Source organism: Pan paniscus, chromosome 10 (genome assembly GCF_029289425.2).
Source record: "Pan paniscus chromosome 10, NHGRI_mPanPan1-v2.0_pri, whole genome shotgun sequence".
Taxonomy (NCBI): domain Eukaryota; kingdom Metazoa; phylum Chordata; class Mammalia; order Primates; family Hominidae; genus Pan; species Pan paniscus.
Genome location: NC_073259.2, coordinates 43,495,973 through 43,520,780, shown reverse-complemented (window position 1 = coordinate 43,520,780; position 24,808 = coordinate 43,495,973). Strand labels below are relative to the sequence as shown.

At 39.8% G+C, this 24,808-nt stretch overlaps 1 protein-coding gene across 11 annotated transcripts in view; it reads left to right on the top strand.

The window, feature by feature from the left end:
- The window catches only part of DIP2B (disco interacting protein 2 homolog B), a 247,874-nt gene that overhangs the window by 165,224 nt on the left and 57,842 nt on the right, over positions 1–24,808 (top strand). For 2 of the 11 annotated variants that reach the window (XM_034935858.3, XM_008951236.4), the window contains 8 exons: positions 5,400–5,612; positions 8,660–8,815; positions 9,515–9,637; positions 12,867–13,064; positions 14,873–14,964; positions 17,335–17,445; positions 20,028–20,151; positions 20,768–20,877. In XM_034935858.3, coding sequence (XP_034791749.1) covers positions 5,400–5,612; positions 8,660–8,815; positions 9,515–9,637; positions 12,867–13,064; positions 14,873–14,964; positions 17,335–17,445; positions 20,028–20,151; positions 20,768–20,877 — 1,127 coding nt within the window. The remainder of the gene's footprint in view (positions 1–5,399; positions 5,613–8,659; positions 8,816–9,514; positions 9,638–12,866; positions 13,065–14,872; positions 14,965–17,334; positions 17,446–20,027; positions 20,152–20,767; positions 20,878–24,808) is intronic. The other 9 variants (XM_034935859.3, XM_003826034.5, XM_034935861.3 and 6 more) reach the window with 6 other exon arrangements.

The following is a 24,808-nucleotide window of genomic DNA, read 5'->3' as shown; positions in this document are numbered from 1 at the left end:
AGAATACCTGCTGATTTACCAGGTTGGGGAGTCTTTCCTAAATATTCTAATTTTAACCTAAACCACAAAGTAAACAAAGTTGGCAAATCAGACCTCCATAATAAATGTGCTCTAATTAATAGAGTCAGATCATTTTAATAGTGTATTTTATGATTGGTGTGGGATATGACCAATGGTCCACAATTACTTGGGAGACTAGTGAATATCCAGTGTTCTTTAAGCCAAAGTACAATAAAAACCCACTGTATCCGGTTGAATTTGTTTCAATACCTGATTGTAAAATTTAAGGTTTGCTGATAAGAGTAATGTTATGGTTACCATTTATTGCATGCCCTCAGTGTACCAGTCAAAGGGCTAAGTGCTTAACATATATTTTTTTCATTTTTAGTTCACTCAACAGTTTTCTACCCCATTTTACAGAAGAGAAAACAGGTTTAGAGAGGCTTAATAACTTGCCTAGACTTCTGTTTTTAGACATATCAGTTAGATAATCTGAAAATTATCTCCTAGAAAGATAGGGGAAAGAAAATGTTCTTTTAGAAATACTGGGTAAAATGTAACCAGCTTTTTAAAAAATGTATACAGGAGCAAGGGAGAATGATGAACACTGAAAAATCAGAATGGTGAGGTGGTGCTTACTTCCGCTGGGCTGTAGGGAGGAGAATCAGTAAACCAGGGACCTTAATTTTAACTATAATGATAAAACCTTGGACCCATCTAAGGTTGCAAGCTGGAATTAAGATCCCTGGAGGGACTTGCATCTTTAGCAGTTGGGTGAATTAGAAAAAAGGAACCTGTCAAAAAAGCTTGCCTGAGGCCGGGCGTGGTGGCTCACGCCTGTAATCCCAGAACTTTGGGAGGCTGAGGTGGGTGGATCACGAGGTCAGGAGATCAAGACCATCCTGGCTAACACGCTGAAACCTCGTCTCTACTAAATAATACAAAAAATTAGCCGGGCATGGTGGCGGGCACCTGTAGTCCCAGCAACTCGGGAGGCTGAGGCAGGAGACCCTGTCTCAAAAAAAAAAAAAAAAAAAAAAGAATAAAAGGAATTAGCAAATTTGGCACTTTTCTTCCCTTAAAATCAGCAAGCTAAATGTTTTGATTGATTGATCGATTGATTGATTGTTTGAGACAGGGTCTGGCTCTATTGCCCAGGCTGGAGTGCAGTGGCATGATCGCTTCCTGGGCTCAGGCCATCCTCTCAAGTAGCTGAGACTATAGGCACACGCCACCACACTTAGCTAAGTTTTGCATTTTTTGTAGAGACAGGTTTTTGTCATGTTGCCCAGGCTGGTCTCAAACTCCTGAGCTCAAGCAGTCCATCCGCCTCAACCTCCCAAAGTGCTTGGGATTACAGGCGTGAGACAATGCGCCTGGCCAACATGCTAATTGTTTATATGTTTACTAATTGGTTATAAATGGATTGTAGTCTTCTGGTGACCAGTATTCAGTGGTGCCTCGTTAAAATCACAGCAGATTATAAACTGAAAGGCAAACTATGTTTTCAGAATTGTTTTCTGTTGCGTATTCGTTATATATAAGAGCTTAGTGAAGATGTTTTATTTATAAGTGATAACAGTCATGAGTTTATTTTTAATCAGAGCAGAATCAGTAGGGAAATGATAAATTTCTATTATTTAATTTTGCCCAAATTTCTACAAATTCATAACAATTTCCTGGGTGACAAATTGCTTTTAAAATAATATTTAAGGGACCTTGTTTTGATTTTTAAAAAGATACAATCCCAGAGCAGTGCTACATTTTATGTAGACTTCACTACATAATCGTCTTTTAACTTTACCCGGATAGTTTCTTATCTGTGACCATAGGTTGAGTTATTCATAGTAAGCACCTCATTTCTCAGGTGGCATCATTTGGCACAGTATTATTTTCTTCTACCAACCGTTAGTTTCTGCTATCTTTCCCTTCATGTTTATAGGAAGCAATTAGCCATTTAAATTACTCTTAGGAAAAATTTCAGGTTGTTCCAAATCAAAAAGAAATATACATTCCTTTTAACCATTCTCCTGGGGATTAGAAGAGGAATTAATGTTGATTGGCCAGGTGCTATGGGCTGGCACCAGTATGGGTGCTTTCTGTACAGTGTCTTTGTTCATGGTCTCCCAGCTATGGTTAGGATAAAGGCAAGTTTCCTTAGCTTGTCTTACAAGGCCCTTGGTGGCCCAGTGCTACCTACTTGTCCAGTCTCATCTCCATGACTATCAGTCTTGCTTCTGTGCTCTGGCTCGTCTCTGTTTCTTTAATATCTTTAAAAAGTTTTCTGTCCCCTCCAAGCTTTCTCGCGTGCAGCCCCCTCTACCTGACGCTGCACTCTCCCTACCTCTGGGCCTTTCATAACTAATCCCTACTTAGCCATCAGGCCTTGGGTTAGGTCTTACTTCCTTGGGTGCCTGCCTTGAACTCCTCTAACTCATCTCAGTCCCATAAGAATAGGGACTATGTCTTCTTGCCCAACTTTTTATTCCTACCAACTACTGTAGTGCTTAGTGTGTTTGTCAAATGGACGAATAAGTAAACAGTCTTCTCAGATGGGTAATTTTATCCCTAAGTCACATAGCTAGTAAGAGGTGGATCCTAGAGTTTGAATGGAAGACTGACACCAAAGCCATGTTTTTTTCCACTACGCTAAGCTGCCCTATAGTTGTAAGTCATTAAACACTGAAGACTGACAGACAAACATGGTAACTGAATTGAAACAATATACCTAATTGCATAATTGATCCAATATAGAAACATAATGAAACCCATTTTCCATAAACCTAATCATGAAAATACTGGTTTTACTGTCTTTTTAAAATTGGGTTATTCTGATTTTAAACTTAAACAAATTAAAATACATATAAATGATACAATAAAATGATACAATAAAAGCAGCCCACAAATCCAATGGAGATTGTGGAATCTTGAGATAACTTACCTTGAAAATACTTTATTCTTAAGGTCAAATTCACTTGTCCTATGGGCCCTATCCCGACTTCCTCTCTTTTTTTTTTAACATGTTTGCTAAGACAGGAATATTTGTGTCTTGGGGTACAGTTGAAATGTTAGAATATTTTCTGAAAATTACACAAAATGCTTTCCTTAAAGGGGTACAGATGTGATTACTTCTTTTTTTCTTTAAATTTTCTTTTAATCACCCCCCTTTTGCATGATAGATCTCATTCTTCTTTATGGACCTCATCACTTTATCTCTTTGGGATCTGGTCACTATTTATCTCTCCACCCTCATTTTTTTTTTCATTTTTTTGCCTTACTCTTCAAAGTCTTTGCTCTATGTACAAAGAAGTACTTGAAATCCCTGACTGTGGTTGGTTCCCATCCTGCGAAACCCTTTGATTACTCCCATTTCTTAGCATCTGTTTTATTCTTTTGAAATTATCTGTGGGCTTCTGTGTCTCCTGTAAGCCTTTTTAGGGCACTTACTGTGTCATAAGCACTCATACACTTCAGAACCCCTAGGACTTGACATAGTTCCTGGCACATGTTGTGATTAGTACTTTTTAAAAAGCAAAAACAGTCTCAGGCTTCAGACCTTCCTCAATATGAAATAATAAGTTGGAGGTAGTACAGAACAAGAAGCAAGGGTGTAGTCATTATATAACTTTCTGGGTTTTTTGTTTTTGTTTTTGAGATGGAGTCTCACTCTGCCTCCCAGGCTGGAGGGCAGTGATGCTATCTCTGCTCACTGCAACCTCCGCCTCCCGGGCTTAAGTGATTCTTGTCTGCCTCAGCTTCCCGAGTAGCTGGAATTACAGGTGTGCACCACCATGCCCGGCTAATTTTTGTATTTTTAGTAAAGACAGGGTTTCGCTATGTTGGCCAGGCTGGTCTTGAACTCCTGACGTCAAGTGATCCACCCACCTCGGCCTCCCAAAGTACTGGGATTACAGGCTGAGCCACTGCATCCGGCCCATTATTTTAACTTTCTCTCTTGCTCTGGGCCTGCAGAATTTGACTTCTAGATTAGATGAGTCTTTTGTGGTTCAGGTTCCCATTGTGAGGTGCCAGCAGTTTTCCAGCCCCATTGGTTATGTATTTGGCTCTTTGAACCAAAGCAGAACATGAACCTACAGTGTCACCTGAGTTAGACGGAAAGGGTTCTGCAGTACTAACCACAGAATGTTTAATTTTTAAAAACAATGAAATTCAATCCACAAATTGTAAATCATAACACCCAGAAATCATTTAGAAAGGTTTATCTCACATTAGACCAAATGCCCTCTTTAACTGCGTGCTTCATAAGCTTAGAACCCTGAAATAAATTCCTGACTTCTGTTTTCCCCGGCTTTTGCTTCCCTATATTTGGTTGAGTTTTTTTACCACCCCCCTCCACCCAGCACGCTTTTCTAATTTAGGCCTGTTTTCCTGAAGTCAGAGCCAAGCTGAATACAGACATAAGTGGATTTCTCACAATTCTTCTCCAGCTGAAAATTAAAGAAAGAAATCCTGATGCTGTGCCTTCTCCTGTCATGCTTGGAAAGCTTACCTGTGCACCCTGACTGGCTGCCTTTCCTACTAAGGCCATGAATAACTCCAGGCTAAGGATTGTTTACACCACTTCATTCCCTAGCACCTAGCTCACTGTTTGGCACGTTATGTTTTTTGTTTTTTGTTTTTGTTTTTGAGTTGGAGTCTCGCTCTGTTGCCCAGGCTAGAGTGCAGTGGTGCGTTCGTGGCTCACCGAAACCTCTGCCTCCGAGGTTCAAACGATTCTCCTGCTTCAGCCTCCCAAGTAGCTGGGATTACAGGCATGCACCACCATGCCTGTCTAATTTTTTGTATTTTTAGTAGAGATGGGGTTTCACCGTGTTGGCCAGGCTGGTCTTGAACTCCTGACCTCAGGTGATCTGCCTGCCTCAGCCTCCCAAAGTCTTGGGATTACAGGTATGAGCCACCACACCCGGCCTGGCACATACGTTTTTAGCAAGAATTAAGTTTTTATGTCTCCCTGTCAAGATCATTTCCTTAGAGACTAATAAGTACTTTGTCAAAATCAATGTAGCAACATACCACAAGAAGAGATTCAGGAAGACATATAAGTACTTCAGTATTATTTGAACATAAGTAGATGGACTAGAAAAATTTAGATACTGATTAAGCTTACAACAGAAAAGCAGGGAGTAAAGTTTAAATGTTTTGAAAGAGTTTAAAAGAAAACAATTAAAAATTACCTATGGAGTTAGGCTATTTTATTTTTGTAGGCTTTGGTCCATAGACGTTTCCTTGAGATTCTTGAGAAACTTTACATATTAATCTACCTTAAGAATGCGAATGTTTTGCTGGTGTCGAAACTGAATGTGTGATCAATGAGCAAGAACTGAAAAGTCTCTGTTCTAGGTAGGATCGAGAACTTCTTTTTTTCTAATTCCACACAGACACATCTTCGGCCTCTGAGGATGAGGGCTCTCTGAGACGCCAAGCTGCGCTCTCTGCTGCCTTGCAACAGAGCTTACAGAATGCTGAGTCCTGGATCAACCGTTCAATTCAGGGATCGTCCACTTCTTCATCCGCATCTTCTACGCTGTCCCACGGAGAGGTCAAAGGAACCAGTGGGTCTCTAGCTGATGTATTTGCCAATACTCGAATAGGTAGGAGCTGGATCTACCCAAGAAGCCCAAATTACATTCCATTTGGCTCCCAGTATCCAGGAAATAGTTTATGGTTTGTGTTAGGTTTTTCAGTATGGCCTAAAAAACAGAATTAGAGAAAACATGACAGTTAATGAGGAAAAGATGGAAACACCAGCAATACATTTGTCACAGGAATAATAGGTATCACCTGCATTATTGGTGCGTAGTTTTGCCCACCTGAAGCCATAGCTATTTCCATAAGCAATGCTCAAGCTGCAAGATATAACACCAGTCTCAGTGTGGAGTTATCCCAGCTGAAGAATATTCGATCTATTAAAAGGTTAAAATATGTAACATCTTAGATTTTTCCCAGGATTGTTACCTATATTCTGTTAAACCAAAAACACTAAACCTGAGCAAAATCTATACTGAGCCAATATCAGTGAGGACTTTTGTCTTGACTGGATTTGTTGTCCTTGCTGCTGTGATATTGCTACACTGGAGTGTGCAGGCCGAGGATATTGGTACTCTGAGCTGCTATCGATACACTGCAGATGCTACTATACAGAGTGTAGCTTTTGCTTGCCCCTGCTTTATGTTTTGTGTGTGTGTGTTTTTAAAGAGTTGTGACATCTGCAGATAAAGATACAGCTCGGATCTCTGCTTTTGCTTAATTGGTTGTTACAAATTACACCAAGTAATGTGTGTTAACATTATGTGTCTGTGATATCTTTCCCTTTTTTTTCTTGACAATCAGTGCATTTTGGTGTCTTAATTTTCATCTCAGTGACCTGTCTATATCACCTAATATATCTTTATTCTGTTAACTGATTTCTAAAAAAAGAAAAACTTGGAAAAATTTCAATTCAAGACTATAATTTTTAAAGAAAGAGCTACCTTGAGGGTATGATTGCCCTCCTTAGAGACCCATGTGCCAACAGCTGATGACTTGTCTCGCACGCTTAGCTCTGCCCTGCCCTGCCCTGCCATTTCCTGAGCCTCCTGAAGCAGCTACAAAGATTTGCGTATTCACCACCTCTCCAGTCGTGGAGCAACAGAGCCATGGTTGCTGAAGTTTTATTTCCACATCTGTCTAAAAGAGACCAGTATTACTTGTTAAATATATTATCCTAATACCCAGTTAACTTTTACCTGGATTTTTGTTAACAAGATGTCTCATCCAACCTTATATTTTTCATTGCTTCTACTACTCTGTGAAAAGTTATTGGTTCAGTTACTCACAGAAACCATTTTATCCACATTATTGCTTTTTGGATGTTTGTTGTAACAGGAGTAATTCATGATCCTAATAGAAAAATTCAAAAATATAGGTAAAAGTAAAATAACCTATAATCCTACTTCCCATGGGTAATACTTTAGTATTATTACTGTAGTGTATATTCTTCTAGATTTTACTTACATATGTAAGGTTTTGGTTTTGATTTTACAAAAATGAACTGTCCTAAACATAATGTTAATAACCTGCTTTTCTTAGCAGTATGTGATGAACATCTTTTACATCATTACATTACACTATTATTTTTATGGTTTCAATATACACTATTGTGTGACTCTCTGCCCTGGTTTATTTGGCCATTCCCCTATTAAATAGTGTCCAATTTTTTGCTATTATAAAAATTATTGGATTGAACATGCATGAACACACAACTTTGTACATTTGTCTGATTATTTCCTTAGCGTATATTCCTATAAGTTTGAATTGCTGGACCAAATAAAAATGTCTGTTTTAATGCTTTTTGTTACCACATTATCCTACAGAAAGGTATACCGGAATATACTCATGTTAGTATATTTAAAACTTTAAAAACTATTCAACTAATAATTACAGACTTAAGGGGCATAGAGACCTTACCCCCAAATCTATTTTAGAAATTGTTTGTATTATGCTTTTTTCCTTTTTTAAGTTTTACAAAAAACTTAGAAGAAAACATCTGGAGAAGTAAGAAGAAGGAAAATAGAGGGAGGAAAATGTATGATTTACAAGAATCACAGAAAGCCACTAAAAAACTATGTGGTGTTTTTTGTTGTTGTCGTTACGTGTCCCTGTTGAACAGGGATCTTTTCCAGTTTACTCATTCAGTTTCTCCATGTTAAGAATCTTGAGACCTGGTGTGGTGGCACACGCCTGTAATCCCAGCACTTTGGGAGGCATTGGTGGGAGGATTGCTTGAGCCCAGGAGTTCGAGACCAGCCTGGGCAGCATGGCAAGACTCCATCTCTACTAAAAATACAAATATTAGCCTGGTGTAGTGGTGTGCACCTGTGGTCCCCATACTTGGGAGGCTGAGGTGGGAGGCTCACTTGAGCCCAGGAGGTTGAGGCTGTAGTGAGCTGTGATTGCACCACTGCATTCCTGGCTGGGCAACAGCACAAGACCCTGTCTCAAAAATAAAAAGAATCCCTTTGTGCGGTAGAGTAGAATAACACTATTTAGTCTCTACCTGGAGCAAAGGAAGAACCTTGTCTGTCAAGGAGATCCAGATTACCTATGGATTATTGTATAATCCATAGGTAAAAGTTAAAAGTGGACTTTATCTAGTGTTTTTTCATCTGGAAACTTGTGCAGCCTGACCCACTTTCAAGATATGAGTTTGGTCTTTGGTAGAAGGGGAAACATTCTAGATAAACTATAACAATCAAGAAATGTTCGAGAGACTACAACATTAGTAGCCAGTTATGATCTTATTTGGTTCCATTTTGAGGTCACTGCAAGTTTTATTATGATTATTTTATAACACTGGATTTCTACCAGCCTTTCTGTGTAGAAAATGATGTTTTGAGAAACATTGAATGTGTGTTTTGATCTTACTAAGGCTACTCAAGTCTTACAAAATAATAATTTTGGAAAGCTGATATACCCTGGCTTAACTTACTGTTCTCCCATTGTGTCTTGCTAATAGATTCTGATTTTTAAATGTTGTTTTACAAGAGCCAATGCCCCCATTTATGTACTTTTCTTCCTTGTTAAAAAACAAAACCCCAAAGATTTGAAGGTTCTTAGTTTTTCTGCTAATATAATTCTAAACTTTGTTTTCTCCTCTCAGAGAATTTCTCTGCTCCTCCTGATGTCACTACAACTACCTCTTCCTCCTCCTCATCTTCCTCAATTCGCCCAGCAAACATTGACCTGCCCCCCTCGGGGATAGTTAAAGGCATGCACAAAGGATCCAACAGGTCCAGCCTTATGGATACAGCTGATGGTAAGGAGTTGTTTTTGGTAGCTCAATTGTAGTGTAAACTAAACTAGAAAAATTCAAATTATGAATGATAGCTCCTAACTAGCCCAGCAGCTTCAGAACTGCATTGTAGTTGGCCCACTAATAACTAATCCTGAGTACCTTTTTTCCATCATCTGCACAGTGACAGTATTGCCACTTAATTGAACTTAGTGGATACTTCCAGAAGATACTTTGAACAAAAACCTAAATGTGGAAAAAGAAAAGAATAACAGAGGGCCGGGCACGGTGGCTCACGCCTGTAATCCCAGCACTTTGGGAGGCCGCGGTGGGCAGATCATGAGGTCAGGAGATCGAGACCATCCTGGCTAACACAGTGAAACCCCATCTCTACTAAAAATACAAAAAATTAGGCAGAGCTTGCAGTGAGTCAAGATGGCGCCACTGCACTCCAGCCTGGGGTGACAGAGCGAGACTCCATCTCAAAAAAAGAATAACTGAAAAGGAAGATTAGGTGAAATCCTTAAGCTATGTATTAATAATAGTACCATATTTGTTCTCTATTGTCATAAAACTTGTTGTGTACATATTTGGTCCACTTGAAAGAGAAGGAAACTGGACAAAGGCCAAACATCCTTAGAAATAAAAGCTCCTGAGGGAACTGAGGAACTAAAATATCCTTACAGTCAACGAATTTTAACTTAATCATTTTTTCCCTTATAGGTGTTCCTGTCAGTAGCAGAGTATCTACAAAAATCCAGCAGCTTCTGAACACTCTGAAACGACCCAAAAGGCCTCCCTTAAAGGAATTTTTTGTGGATGACTCTGAAGAAATTGTGGAAGGTAGTAGTAAAAATACCAAAAACATATATTCATTAAATAAATATATCTTAAGCAGTTACTATGTGTTAGGTACTGTAGGGTTAAAGAATGAACAAGACACAGTTCTTGGTTCAAAGAGTTAATCATTTTCTGCTCTTTTTTCCCTAATGATTATCTGTATTTTAGATCTTAGATGAAAATTAAGGAAGGAGGGAAGAAGAGGGAAGAAAGGCAAAGAGATTACCATGGAGCATAGAACTGTCTTTGGAAATAAACTCTTTGAAATTAGGAACTATCCCAAATACATGATTTTATGAGTTATTTATATTTGGCATTTTCTCGGATGTGGATATCAAATTCAGCCTCAAAAGTTTGCCTACTCTTTTTTCATATAATGTAGTCCTTTTATGAATCAGCCAGTCAATACATATTTCTGCTTTCTACAAGACAGCGTGTTAGATGGTGAAAAGGTTCAAAGATTTATAAAAATACAGTTATTTCCTTCATGTTGTTTACAATTTAGACGGGTGCTAAAATATATCCATGTGAATACTTAGTTTAAGTATTAAGTATCTATCAGCCAATATAGGCACTTCTGAGAAGGGAAGAAATCTGTTCCTTCTGGGTTAGGAAAGGCTTCACAGAGGAAGTGTAACAGTGATTTATTCATTCAATAATTTTTAAATTATGGATAAAACCATATATCTAGGATTTAATAGGGAAGGGGAATGAGTGTGAGTATGGATAAAATGAGAATGGCCATTTGATAATTATAGAATGATGACAATAGATCTAGACAAATAGATCTACCTAAGAAAAGCTTTTGTTGAAAGAGCTAAGCGTTGGTAGCTTTGTAGTCTGTTTTTATGTCCTGAGACTAATAGTAATAGGTTTTGATCACATCAGCTTGTTAATAGAATTAGGTACATTGGTAGACTAGATCTGGTCTTAGCCCAATTTATGCCACAGAAAGCAACCTGACATATGAGGTTAAGATGAGTGTCTGTTTCTTTAGGAATCACTAAACTCATTGAATCGTGGACGTCTTTCATGATGTACTGATGTTCAAGATGTCCATGCCAGCAATAGCCTCTCCAGTGTTTCTAGCATTGGGTATTGACCAGGCACATGAAGGTCAGGGTTTTTAACAGGAATCTTACCTGAAAAAATTGCATTGGCAGAATAGAACTAACAACTTTTCATTAATTACTAATATAAATAGGCAATAGTTGCATGTTTGAGTAATTGTTACCTTTGGAAAAGAAAAATACCAGTAGGTCTTTGGAAATCTGAAAGAGCATGCCCCAGAATCTGCATTGAAGCCTAATGGATAATGGAGATAATGTCAGCTTTCATGGCCAGAAACAATGCCTACTATATACATAGTCTGTCCAAACAAATAAAATACTTATTTAGAAACACCCATGTTTATTTTTTTTAGTTAATCTGGTGGTTTAGCGTCTGGGAATATACAAAGCAGAAGGGCAGTTGAAACATTTATTATTTACCCTAAGGCAGCAAACTGGGGAGTGAAACTATTTCATGAATGTTATGTTAGTAGAAAAATGAATCAAGGCATTTTAAGTACAATCCCCAGATTTGTCATTGAGCTATAAAACATTTATTTCATATTTCATTTGCCCATCTAAGATTTGTTGCTCATTCTGTCCCTTCTCCCTTTTGTGCCTCTTTTCTCATCTCTTGTTCACCTGGCTAATTCCTGATCATCCTTTAAGACTCAGCTCAGACATTTCCTCCTCCAGGTGGAGACGTGCCCCACTTCTCACGCACTGCTCATGTTGTCCTAGCCTTAGCGCTGAGTCTGTGTGTGTTTATGTCCCCTGGTGCACTCTATCTAGAGTGATTTGTTCCACGTGTAAATTATCTTTCCTGCTATGAAAATGTAGCATTTGGCCGGGCGTGGTGGCTCACACCTGTAATCCCAGCACTCTGGGAGGCTGAGGCGAGTGGGAAGTCAGGAGTTCAAGACCAGCCTGGCCAACATAGTGAAACCCCGTCTCTACTAAAAATACAAAAATTAGCCAGGCGTGGTGGCGGGCGCCTATAATCCCAGCTACTCAGGAGGCTGAGGCAGGAGAATCTTTTGAACCTGGGAGGCGGAGGTTGCAGTGAGCCGAGATCGCTCCACTGCACTCCAGCCTGGGCGACAGAGCAAGACTCCGTCGTGGGGGTAGGGAAGGAAATGTAGGATTCTTTTTTTGATTTTTATTATTTGAATAATACTTGTTCATTTTAGAAATTAAGAGGACTTTTGTTTTATCTGTGAAAGGGTATGAAATATTCACCCCCAATCTCTGGAATAAGCATGTTAATAATTAGTTCCCCACTAAACACACACCCAAATTCAGTCCAGTTCAGCTGACATTGTTGAACAACCGTGAAGTATTAGGCACTGCAGCCAGTAAGGGGAGTAAGAGGCACCCCTTTCCTCAAGAAGCCATCAGCCTTTGTGGGGGAAAACTTGTACAGTAAAAGAAGTCCTTGAGGGTGCTCAGTGCTTTCCTAAGGGCAACGTGGGAGCACTAAGGAAGCAGTAGTCTCCTCAGGGAGTAGTTGGGAATGGTTCCCAGAGAATGTGCTGTTTCAGCCAAGTCCTGAAAAGGATGAGGAAGAGTTCACCAGGAGGCAAAGGGATTGGCCATACGAGATGAGTGCAGAGGTCTGGAGACATGGGATATTGTGGTTTATGCCTATTGTCTGAGTGAAGTAATGACCCTGAGGTATAACTGTTACTATCCCCGTTTTACAGATGAGGAAAGCCAAGCTCAGGTAAATCAATTGGCCTAAGGTAATACTAGTAAAAAGTCAATGTAAACTTGGGCTTTCTGACTCACAGTATAATGCTTTCTCATTAAACATAATCTGCTGTAGTAGAACCTGGCTGTCTCACACTGGACACAGACTGTACAGATTTAAAAACAAATTTGCTAAAAATTGTGAAATTGCCACAAAAAATGTATATTTTGTGCTATTCTATATATGCAGTGATTTGCTTTGTCAGGGTCAGGATTTGTTGATTGCGTAAAACATATTGAATATGATTTCACATTTAAGTGGAAAATTGAATTAAGGCCCAGTTTGTGGACCACCATTTCTAACCATGTCGTTTCTCAAAGTGAGTTTAAACCAGGTAAATATGAAGTGAAAAGGAAGATGCAGTTGAGATTAGAGACCTAAGTTGTGTTCATTGGTATTTGTACTCATTTCACTCATTGGGATTTTCCTGGTACAGTACCTCAGCCAGACCCCAACCAGCCCAAGCCGGAGGGACGGCAGATGACCCCTGTGAAAGGAGAGCCTTTAGGAGTCATCTGTAACTGGCCTCCTGCTCTTGAATCTGCCCTGCAGCGCTGGGGTACCACTCAAGCAAAATGCTCCTGTCTGACTGCACTGGACATGACAGGGAAACCAGTTTACACTCTTACATATGGTGAGTCTGCAAGATTCCAGATCCTTCTCTCCTGAGAGTTCTTCAGAATATCATGGGTAGTGTTTTTATCTAGATACTTAGCAGTTGCTGGCCATTATGTTTCAGTAGATTTTTTCAATAATTTAAAAGGATCCTAAGCTCTAAGTAAAGCTATTGCCAAATATTTTCATTTGCTAAAGCAACATTTGCAAGCCAGCTAACATTTAAAAGACAGCAAAAAGAAGAGAGACTTTGTACATCCATAGATGTTTTAACATTACAAGAGGATTTTAGAAAAACATTTGGTATTAATGATGTATGGTGAAAATCAGATGGTTTTATCTAACAGTTGAAACTGATTACTTGTTAAATCTTTATTCCATCCTGCTTCTTGATTATAATAGGCACAAAATTCTGTAATGAACAAAGAATGAGTACTTTTCCGTTTAATTTTGCATACTAGCTAAAATTTTTCTTTTTAAAATAACTTCAAGGAAAAATGGGGTCAACCCTGGGCTATGAGATTTTGTACTAGTTTATTCAAACAGATTCCTTTTCTCCTTTGCAAGTGGAGCACAGTGTCCATAGACCTAGATGGAAAATAATCTTTGAGGAAAAACAAGGTTTTATTTAAAGAATTACGCAGGTTGACATAGTTTAAACTTTGGATGCCCCTCTGAATAAATTGTATGTAAAATAATGTAGCTATTTAAAATAACATGATTTCCCTTTTCCTTATCTCATAATCTAAAGTAAGAATTTCTAAGAGTGGTTGAGGGGAGGGAGTAGGAAAAGAAAAGCATTTTTTGTTTGTTTTTGCCAAAATTGTTTTAACATTCACCTCAGAAGCTGTATATACATTTCATTCATATAACCCTTAAAGAAAGCATTTAGCTGGCCAAATCTTTGCATGTTTATTTAACATCTATGAATACATCCACATGTTCATACAGATAATTTCCATTTTAGTGTTTGTTTTCACTAAATTACAGCGGTATGGAATGTTTAATCATTTGAGCCATGTTTTTGCTTTGCAGTTTCCTCAAGTGTCTGATACCACCTATGTAAGTGGTTTTTCAGAAAAAGCTTACAACATTTCTGAAGATATTTGTAAATTTTTTAAAAAACTGGCCGGGTACAGTTGGCTCATGCCTGTAATCCCAACACTTTGGGAGGTTGAGACAGGTGGATCACCTGAGGCCAGGAATTTGAGACCAGCCTGGACAACATGGCGAAACCTCATCTCTATTAAAAATACAAAAATTAGCCGGATGTGGTGACACACACCTGTAGTCCCAGCTACTTGAGAGGCTGAGGCAAGAATTACTTGAACAGGGAGACAGACAGAGGTTGCAGTGAGCCGAGATTACACCACTGCACTCCAGCCTGGGTGACAGAGTGAGACTCTGTCTTTAAAAAAAAAAAAAAAAAAAAAAACTTAGAACAGAAGTATTCTTCTGATTTTCAGTCTTGTAATTAAAAATATTGTTTTCCTCCCTTTCAGTGTGATCAGTTTGCATCAAATTATTTCTAAGGATATGCAGATTATTTCAGAAAAGAATTTGAAATATTATGTAAACCAGGATGAGCATCTGGTGATGTTTTATTTCTGTTTCAAGGCATGACTGGCTTTTGTAAACTAGAATGAATAGAAAGCTTTTGTGGGGAGGCCTACTGTGTGTTGGGGGGTGAATGACACTCATCTAACCCATCATTTGGAAGTGGCCATTGTCTCATTAACTACACTGATGATCTGAATGTTCTTTCATTGAGGTAGACCTGTTTTTTTTTTTCTATATGACTGTTGTTTTTTTTTCCTTTTTTTCCAGGAAAGTTGTGGAGCAGAAGTTTAAAGTTGGCCTACACACTTCTTAATAAACTGGGGACCAAAAATGAACCTGTGTTAAAACCTGGAGACAGGGTAATTGGGATTTTGGTTTTAGGGAGGTGGTGTTTATTGTTTTCTAATATGCTAATATTCTAATATTCTGGAGTTTTCATATACAACAGGAAAATTTATATAACTCTTATTTTTGGAAAAATAAAAATGGTTTGGTTCCAACGCAGGTTAGCCCAATGCCAGATGACAATTCTCACATTCCTGGGTTGAAGGAAATTCGCATGTCCTTTCCTGTAGCTGCCAATCAGTAATCTCTTTAGGTGCTAATAAAAAGAAAGAGAAACCTTAGTCTTTCCAGAAATAAATATTTGAATCTTTAGACAATAAGAAAACAGCAACAAAACTTACTCTCTGATTTTTTTATTTTATTTTTTCCTCCTCTTCACAAAATGCCTCAAACACGGGCTGGGTGCAGTGGTTCACACCTGTAATCCCAGCACTTTGGGACACTGAGGCGGGAGGATCACTTGAAGCCAGGAGTTTTAGACCAGCCTGGGCAACATAGTGAGACCCCATCTCTACAAACAATTTTTTTTTAATTAGCTGGGCGTGGTGGCATGCACCTGTAGTCCCAGCTACTCGGGAGGTTAAGGCGGGAGGATTGCTTGAGCCCAGGAGTTCAAGGCAGCAGTGAGCCATGATCTTGCCACTGCATTTGTGTGGGCAACAGAGTGAGACCCTAACAACAACAACAACAACAACAACAAAAAAGCCTCATACATCTTTTAAAACATTTTTCTGTGGTCTTATGTAAAAAGAGAGGAAGATTCATGTTACTTTTAAGAAAAAACCGATTGACAGAGTTTTATTTCTCCTTTAATTTGAGGGGACATTATACTATTTTTTTAATTTTTGAAGATATTTTTCCTATTAATGACTTTCTAAATATGATTACTTTTTACCATTACTTTTCATTTGGAATTCATAGAATGAAACACCAACTACACAATAGACTTATTTTGATTGGGCTTATGATTATGGAATCTCTTAAACTAGACCTGTTAAAAATACTTTTGCATTGTGACAAAGGGCACATAAAGGATGGCTTTTACTTATAAATGTGACACATGAGTGTTTCCTAGTCCTCCTCAACCCTAAGCAGGTGATTTTGTGTCTCCCTAGCAAGATGGACACTGTGCAGGAAGGAAATGGGTTGTTTAAATGTCTTGTGGAATTAATTTTCAGAACCCTAGGAAAATTCAGAAGTTCAAAAGTGAACTTCTCTTGGGAGTGAGTTAAGAGAATTTGAAAGCAAAAGAAGGGGAAACAAGTCTCATGATGTAATTAAGTTTCAAATGTTAATCTGTGAGTATCCAAACCAAGTAAGAAACTCCGCAGTGGTAGTGACTTTTACGTTTTTGCATTCCTTGAGTGAATTAGGAAAAGTCACTTATCTCTGTGATGTGTTACAGGTGAGATCACAGGTTTGAACTTACTATAGAGGTTTCACGGTTTATGTTCTATTAATGAATTAACTGTATATCCATACGGTTTCCACCAGTATTGTTTACACCTATTACCAGATGCCCTCCTGCTAGAACATTTGCATTGTTGGGTAAGGGAACAAGGATTAAAACAATGAATTAAAGAGTAAGAAAACTGGCCGGGTGGGGTGGCTTACGCCTGCAATCCCAGCACTTTGGGAGGCCGAGGCAGGCAGATCACGAGGTCAGGAGATCGATCGAGACCATCCTGGCTAACACGGTGAAACCCCATCTCTACTAAAAATATTAAAAATTAGCCAGGCGTTGTGGCGGGCACCTGTAGTCCCAGCTACTCGGGAGGCTGAGGCAGGAGAATGGCGTGAACCCAGGAGGCGGAGCTTGCAGTGAGCTGAGATCGCACCACTGCATTCCAGCCTGGGCGACAGAGCGAGACTCTGTCTCAAAAAAAAAAAAAAAAAAAAAGAGTAGGAAAATTTCTATTGGCCCTAATATGGTGATCAAGTCAGTCTACAGTTGTAGGCTCTCTCTGAGAGATGTAAGGCTTATTCTTTAATATGCTGTTCTATCTGGAGAGATCCATTACATTTATTTTATTGCCTTAGCCCTACACTAAAGTAAATTGCCTTGGGTTTCCTAAGTAATTAACTTAATGCTTAAGATGGTTTGTTTGTTGCTAAATCACCAAAAGGATTAAGTGAAAAATTGTGATAAGGACGAGGATGAATGCGTTATAGTTCCCAAAATGTGTAGTATAATCGTGGGCATGTCGGAGATCTTTTTAGATGTGTGTCTCTATCTCAGTAACTTAATTTCCTTTAGAGCAGATGGCTGTTAAATAGTTTGATTTATTGTGTTCATGATAAATATTATATACTTAGACAGCGACGTTGAAAGCATTAGTATGGTTTTATTCCTCTGTTAAACTGAATGTCATTATGAATTTTAGGTAGCCCTGGTTTACCCCAACAATGATCCAGTCATGTTTATGGTGGCTTTCTATGGATGCCTTCTGGCAGAAGTGATTCCAGTGCCTATAGAGGTACCTCTTACCAGAAAGGTAACATTGCTAAATTTAAGAGGAATGTAGCCTGATGTGACATGGCAGGCATTGGGTTCTTGGATAGATGTAGTCACAACAGTAAAAACTGTTCGACCATTTTTGGAAGTACTCAGCTTCACTTTCTAAAAACAGGAAATTTGTAGAAAAATTATTTATTAAATATTCACAAGTTTTATGCAAATAACATATTTTCTATTAAGATAGAGTTTGTATAGTATTGCATATCATTTAAAATATCACTGGGGCGAGGCTGGGCGCAGTGGCTCACACCTGTAATCACAGCACTTTGGGAAACTGAGGCGGGGGGATCACAAGGTCAGGAGATTGAGACCATCCTGGCTAACATGGTGAAACCCCGTCTCTACTAAAAAATACAAAAAATTAGTTGGGCGTGGTGGCGGGCGCCTGTGGTCCCAGCTACTCGGGAGGCTGAGGCAGGAGAATGGCGTGAACCCTAGAGGTGGAGCTTGCAGTTAGTTGAGATCGCACTATTGCACTCCAGCTTGGGCGACAGAGCGAGACTCCGTCTAAAAATAAATAGATAAATAAATAAAAAATAAATAAATATCACTGGGGCGACTGGACATGGTGGCTCACACCTGTAACCCTAGCACTTTGGGAGATTGAGGTGGGCGGGTTGCGTGAGCCCAGAAGGTTGAGAGCGGCCTAGGCAACATAGGGAGACCCCATCTCTACAAATAATAAAAAAACTAGCCAGGCATGGTGGTGTGCACCTGTAGTCCCAGCTATTTGAGAAGCTGAGGTGGAAGGATTGATTGAACCCAGGAGATTGAGGCTGCAGTGACCTGTGATTGCGCCACTGCACTCCACCCTGGGCAATAGGGCAAGCAAGACTCTGTTTCAGAATATAAAATAAAATATCATGGGGGCATACTTGACTTTCAACACTGATCATTTATAAAGAATCCCATTCTTGCTTCAGAGACTATAGATAATCCACATTTATAGTAGTTGAGACCTTTTTTAAAGGGATTTCCTCTAACTGTATCATATGACCTAGGATTTCCATTAGGTGGAAAGTGATGGTGTGATGACATGTTACTTCTCTGGATTATAAGATTTTACTTTGACAATACATCAGCCCAACTAAAATGAAGCATATGTAACAGATTTCCATGTTTGACTGAGTGATTTCTCCATGAGCCACTTGATGCTAATTTTGTCATGCAGTTTATTTCTGAGGGCTGATGTCAAAGATGAATATGTTGGAGGATGTGGATTTATAAGAAGAAATTGGCCGGGCACAGTGGCTCACACCTGTAATCCCAGCACTTTGGGAGGCCGAGGTGGGTGGATCACCTGAGGTCAGGAGTTTGAGACCAGCCTGGCCAACATGGTGGAACCCCATCTCTACTAAAAATACAGAAATTAGCCAGGTGTGATGGCACAAGCCTGTGATCCCAGCTACTCAGGAGGCTGAGGCAGGAGAATCGCTTTTACCCGGGAGGTGGAGTTTGCAGTGAGTCAAGATTGTGCCACTGTATACCAGCCTAACAAAGTGAGATCTTGTCTCAATAAAATAAAAGAAGAAATCAGCCGGGCCGCAGTGGCTTATGCCTGTAATCCTAGCACTTTGGGAGGCTGAGGCAGGTGGATCACTTGAGGTCAGGAGTTCAAAACCAGCCTGGCCAACATGACGAAACCCTGTCTCTACTAAAAATACAAAAATTAGCCAAGCATGGTGGTGCGCTCCTGTAGTCCCAGCTACTTGGGAGATTGAAACAGGAGAATAGCCTGAACCCAGGAGGTGGAAGTTGTAGTGAGCCAAGATCATGCCACTGCACTCCAGGTTGGGTGACAGAGAGAGGCTCCATCTCATAAAAAAAGAAAAGAAAAAGCATTTCTGAAAGGAATAAAAAACAAATTGATAACATCCCCAAATCTCTAGTTGTTGGGATATAGTATCCTTCATTTGATCAGGAAATCATATGATTGTTCTTAAATTATTAAGTTGGCAGAATTTGTGTGGTTTCATAATGATGCTTGTAAGATGATATTTTAATGGAAATGTTTTAGACTATATCTTTTGTTGTTTTTGCTGCTGTTTTTGTGTAAGTCTTAAATCTACCCCCTTTAAAAACAGAAAAATAAAAGGATTATACAGATTTGGTATATCCATCCATTGACTTTCATTGTCAGCTTGGACATTTAGTATCCATTTACATTATTTATTTTGTTCATACCTGACTTGCTTTTCTCTCGAATTTTAGGGTGAGGCTAGGGGAAGATAACCATGTTAGCATTTATTTAATTTGCTGGAAACTAATCTAAAATAGGATCATTGCTGACTCTTGAATAAAATGGTTACATTTGTCTGGTAGGATTTATCATTTGTAATGTCTGGTTAATAAAATACTTGATTTGTGCTCAGGAAATGTTTGTATTGTAGAAATTATTTGGAAGAACACATTGTGATTGGATTTTGACAATTGCCAGATATTGTTGGGGCTCCATGAATGTTATCAAACAAAATGCCAGAGCATTACTAAGTGTCAGATATGGGCATGAGTGTGCTCACATTTGCTCCCCTACCTATGTTCATTATCATTTCTCCACAGGATGCTGGAGGTCAGCAGATTGGCTTCTTGCTAGGAAGCTGTGGTATTGCCTTAGCTCTTACCAGTGAAGTTTGTCTAAAAGGACTGCCAAAAACCCAGAATGGAGAAATAGTACAGTTTAAAGGTTAGTAACATTGTACCTGAATTATCAGTTAAAAGTTAAAACTGAGTGCTTTAATTAGCTTTTTAATTTAGTAATAGCTAGGTACTTTACATATATGTTCTATTTAATTCTCATATTCTTATGAAGTAGGTACCATTATTATCCCCATTTTACAAGTGAGGAAACTGAGAAACAGAGAGGTTAAGTAACTTGCCCAAAGTCACAGCTAATAAATGGCAGAGCAGCAATTTGAACCCAAATCTGTCTGATTCCACAGCCCACACCCTTAACCTTTATGCCGATGGTTGGAAAAAGCTACCACTCTGTACATTAAAGCTAAATGCTACATGTAGAGACAGAGGATAGACCACTAACCTCAGTGGACTTCCACTGCCAAATGGACCTCCCAGTTGTTGAGGTAATGTCAAGGCCTGGAATTAGCATGTGGAACGATTGTACTTTTGAAAGAAGGTATAATTGTCTGGTGATTTGCCACTAAAAACTAATAAAAACTAAGTATTTTATTGATTATAAAATGATCTTAATTTGGTCTCTTGATATTTAAAATGACCAGTTCAGTGTGAATTCATTCCCTGATGGCTTAGGCAATTCAATTTTCACTTTGGGTTTGATTTAGGTTGGCCCCGGCTCAAATGGGTTGTAACAGATTCCAAGTACCTTTCAAAGCCACCGAAAGACTGGCAGCCACACATCTCACCTGCTGGGACAGAACCGGCATACATTGAGGTAAGTCCTAAGATGTAAAATATGCTTTCAGGCTTTTCCTTGGGCTTTGCTTACCACCTTTCAAAATATAAAACTGAATTTTTGCAACGTTAATGTTAGAAGATCCTCCTGCTTTGTGAGATTTCCATCTTTTGGCTTGTAAAATGCCTTGTAGTGGATCTTCTATCCTAATTATTTTGATTATAAGTATACATTCAAGAGAATGACAGCAAAAAAAAAAAAAAGGATTCTTCATGTAAGAAAGTTACAAAAGACTTTAGGGAAGTACAAACGTTTAGGAAATGATGTACTGGCAGAGAAATTCCTCTGCTGCTTATTTAGAGAGGTTGGGGGTAAGAGAACGGAGAAATGAGGAGGGAAAATAGCTCTGCTTAAAAGAACAGATTAGTAGATGAAAGATAAAGAGCAAGAATAAACAAATGGCTGGAAGGTTTGATATTGAGGTTGGTATAGAAATGCAATTGGCAACATGATCCCATTAACGGATTAAGCAAATCCAAGTGCACACCAGGCACCAGGCTGAATGCTTTAAGTGCATTTTCTCATTTAGTCCTCACAAGTACCCTGTGAGGTTTGGATTATTATTAAACTTACTTTATAGATGAGGAGACTAAGATTTAAAAGAATTTCAGTAGCTGAGCAAAGGCCACATGACTCAAAAATGGCAGAGCTAGACTCAGAGTTAGGTCTAACTCTAAAAGCTGTAGCCTTCACCACTCTGCATCCTGCCTGAGACATATGCTCACCAATTGTTAAGTTAATGAACAGGCAAATCAATAAAAAGTTTTTTCAAGATCTGGGGGAAAATCATCTAGCCTTGAACACTGTGGTGATAAGTAGAGAGAACTTCAAAAAATTTTGGATATAGAAAAGAGAGGCTGGGAGAATGAGTTCATGTCCTTTGCAGGACATAGATGAAGCTGGAAGCCATCTTTCTCAGCAAACTAACACAGGAACAGAAAACCAAACACTGCATGTTCTCACTTATAAATGGGAGTTGAACAATAGGAACACATGGACACAGGGAGGGGAATATCACACCGGGGCCTGTTGAGGGCTGGGGGGCAAGGGGAGGGAGATCATTAGGACAAATACCTAATGCATGCGGGGCTTAAAACCTAGATGACGAGTTGATAGGTGCAGCAAATCACCATGGCACACATATACCTATGTAACCTACATGCACGTTCTGCACATGTGTCCCAATACTTAAAAGTAAAAGTAAAAAATAGAAAAGAGAGGCTGGGGTGGGACACAGTGATTCACGCCTGTAATCCTGGCACTTTTGGAGGCTGAGTGGATGCTCCTGAGGTCAGGAGTTCGAGACCAGACTGGCCAACATAGTGAAACCCTGTTTCTACTAAAAATAAAAACAATTAGCTGGGCATGATGGTGCACGTCTGTAGTCCCAGCTGCTTGGGAGGTTGAGGCGGGAGGATCACTTGAACCCAGGATGCAGAGGTTGCAGTGAGCTGAGATCATGCCACTGCACTAGAGAGGCTGGATGCAATGGTTCACATCTGTCTGTAATCCCAGCACTTTGGAAGGCCAAATAGGAGGACTGCAAAGAAAAGGAAGAGAGTGACCAGTAGCTCTGAGAGGTGATGGGGGTATTATTGGATGCCAGGATGATTGTTTTCAAAGGTGAAACAGATCTAAGTATCTTTAAAAGACAGACAGATAGGCCAGGTAAGATGGCTCATGCCTTTAATCCCAGTACTTTGGGAGGCTGAGGCAGCTGGATTGCTTGAGCTCAGGAGTTCAAGACTAACCTGAGTAACATAGTGAGACCCTGTCTCTACAAAAAATAAAAAATTAGCTGGGCCTGGTGGTATGCACCTATAGTCCCAGCTACTCAGGAGTCTAAGGTGGGAGGATCACTTGAGCCCAGGAGGTTGAGGCAACAGTGAGCTGTGTTCATGCCACTGCACCCTATCCTGGATGACAGAGCACAATTCTGTCTCAAAAAAGAAAAAAATACAAATAAGCAATTAAAAATACCAAATTTAGTGATCAACTCTCAATCTATGTCATGTCTCAGTGATGACATGGTTCATCACTCGGTCCTCCTTAAAACTCCAGTCCTGGTTTCTTGGACTCCTATCTCAGTTCCTCTGCCTCATTGGCCATTCCTTCAGTTGTCTTTATTGGCTCTCCTAAAGGTGGAGGGTCCTCCATTGTGTGGCTCTTGCTTAGCTCTCTGGCCTTATTAGAACTTCTACCCTCTGTCTTTCTAGGTGCCTGTTATTTTGAATTAACTTGCAGTTCTTGCTTGGGATCCTCCTATTACCCACAGGACTCTACTAGTGAGTTTAAAGCATCTCTGGGTAATAGGGAGTTATTAAAGGGTTGTCAGCAGGAGAGTGACAAGAATGAATTTATTATAAGAAGATATATCTGGACTGGTTGGGTTAAGAAAGGAAATACGGGCTGGGCGCAGTGGCTCACCCCTATTATCCTAACACCTTGGGAGGCTTAGGCAGGCGGATCATTTGAGCTCAGGAGTTCGAGACGAGCCTGGGCAACATGGCGAAATTCTGTCTCTACAAAAAATACAAAAATTAGCCGGGTGTGGTGGCACATGCCTGTAGTCCCAGCTACTTGGGAGGCTGAGCCTGGGAGCTCAAAGCTGCAGTGAGCCATGATCGTGCCACTGCATTCCAGCCTGAGCGAGACTGTGTCTCAAAAAGAAAAAAAACGGAGACCGGCTTTACAGTTATTCAGGTGAGCCCAAGCTTATGGTAGAGAGCAGAGAGCAAAGTAGATGGAGCTTCAGACAGTAAGGAAATAGAGCAGGCAGGGCTTAGTTACTGATGCTGGAGAGGGAGAAGGCAAGACAGACTCAGGTTTCTTGCTTGAGCAACTGGGATTGATGGCAGCATCCTTCACTAAGATAGAAAATACAACAGGAAGAGTTTCCAGGGGCAGGGACGGGGGTAAAGAAGGCAGTGATGGATATATGAGTTTCACAGGATTACTGGACATTCCAGGGGATTAGTTGACTCTGTCAGTCTGGATCTCTCTGGAGGAGAGGCCTGGGTTGAAGATAGAGAACAAGGAGTTACTATTAATGCAGTAACCTAATGGAATAAAGTGAAAAGAGATAAGGGTGGAGAACATGGAGGAGCAATGGGAGAGAGACAGACACACAGAGACAGAGACTAGAAGAGAGGAGTATCGAAAAAGCCAAGGAAGGAGAAAACATCAAGAAAGAGAGTAGTCAAATTTTGCAGAAAGGTTCGATAAGGTATGCAAAATGTCCTTTTGATATAACAATCAAAAAATTGGGGCTGGTCCTAAGGTAGTTAATTATCTCAGTTGACTGTTCACAGTCAGGTACAGATCAAACTCCTATTCTACTCTTTCTCCCCTTCTCATTATTGACCTTGGGAACACTTAATTTTTTTTTTTTTTTTTTTTTTTTTTGAGACAGAGCCTTGCTCTGTTGCCCAGGCTGGAGTGCAGTGGTGTGATCTTGGCTCACTGCAAGCTCCGCCTCCCAGGTTCACGCCATTCTCCTGCCTCAGCCTCCTGAGTAACTGGGACTACAGGCGCCCGCCACTACGCCCGGCTAATTTTTTGTATTTTTAGTAGAGACGTCGTTTCACTGCATTAGCCAGGGTGGTCTCGATCTCCTGACCTTGTGATCCGTCCACCTTGGCCTCCCAAAGTTCTGGGATTACAGGCGTGAGCCACCGCACCCAGCCAAAATTTTTTTAAAGTTGAACTGGCCACAGTGGCATATGCCTGTAGTTCCAGCTACTCAGGAGGCTGAGCTGGGAGGATTGCTTGAGCCCAGGAGTTCCAATCCAGCCTGGGCAACATGGTGAGACTCCATCTCTTAAAAGAAAGAAAGAAAGGAAAGTTGATAGTCCTGGTAAAAAGCAACTTGAATGGAACATTAAGGGTAAAAGCAAAATTATAGTTGAAT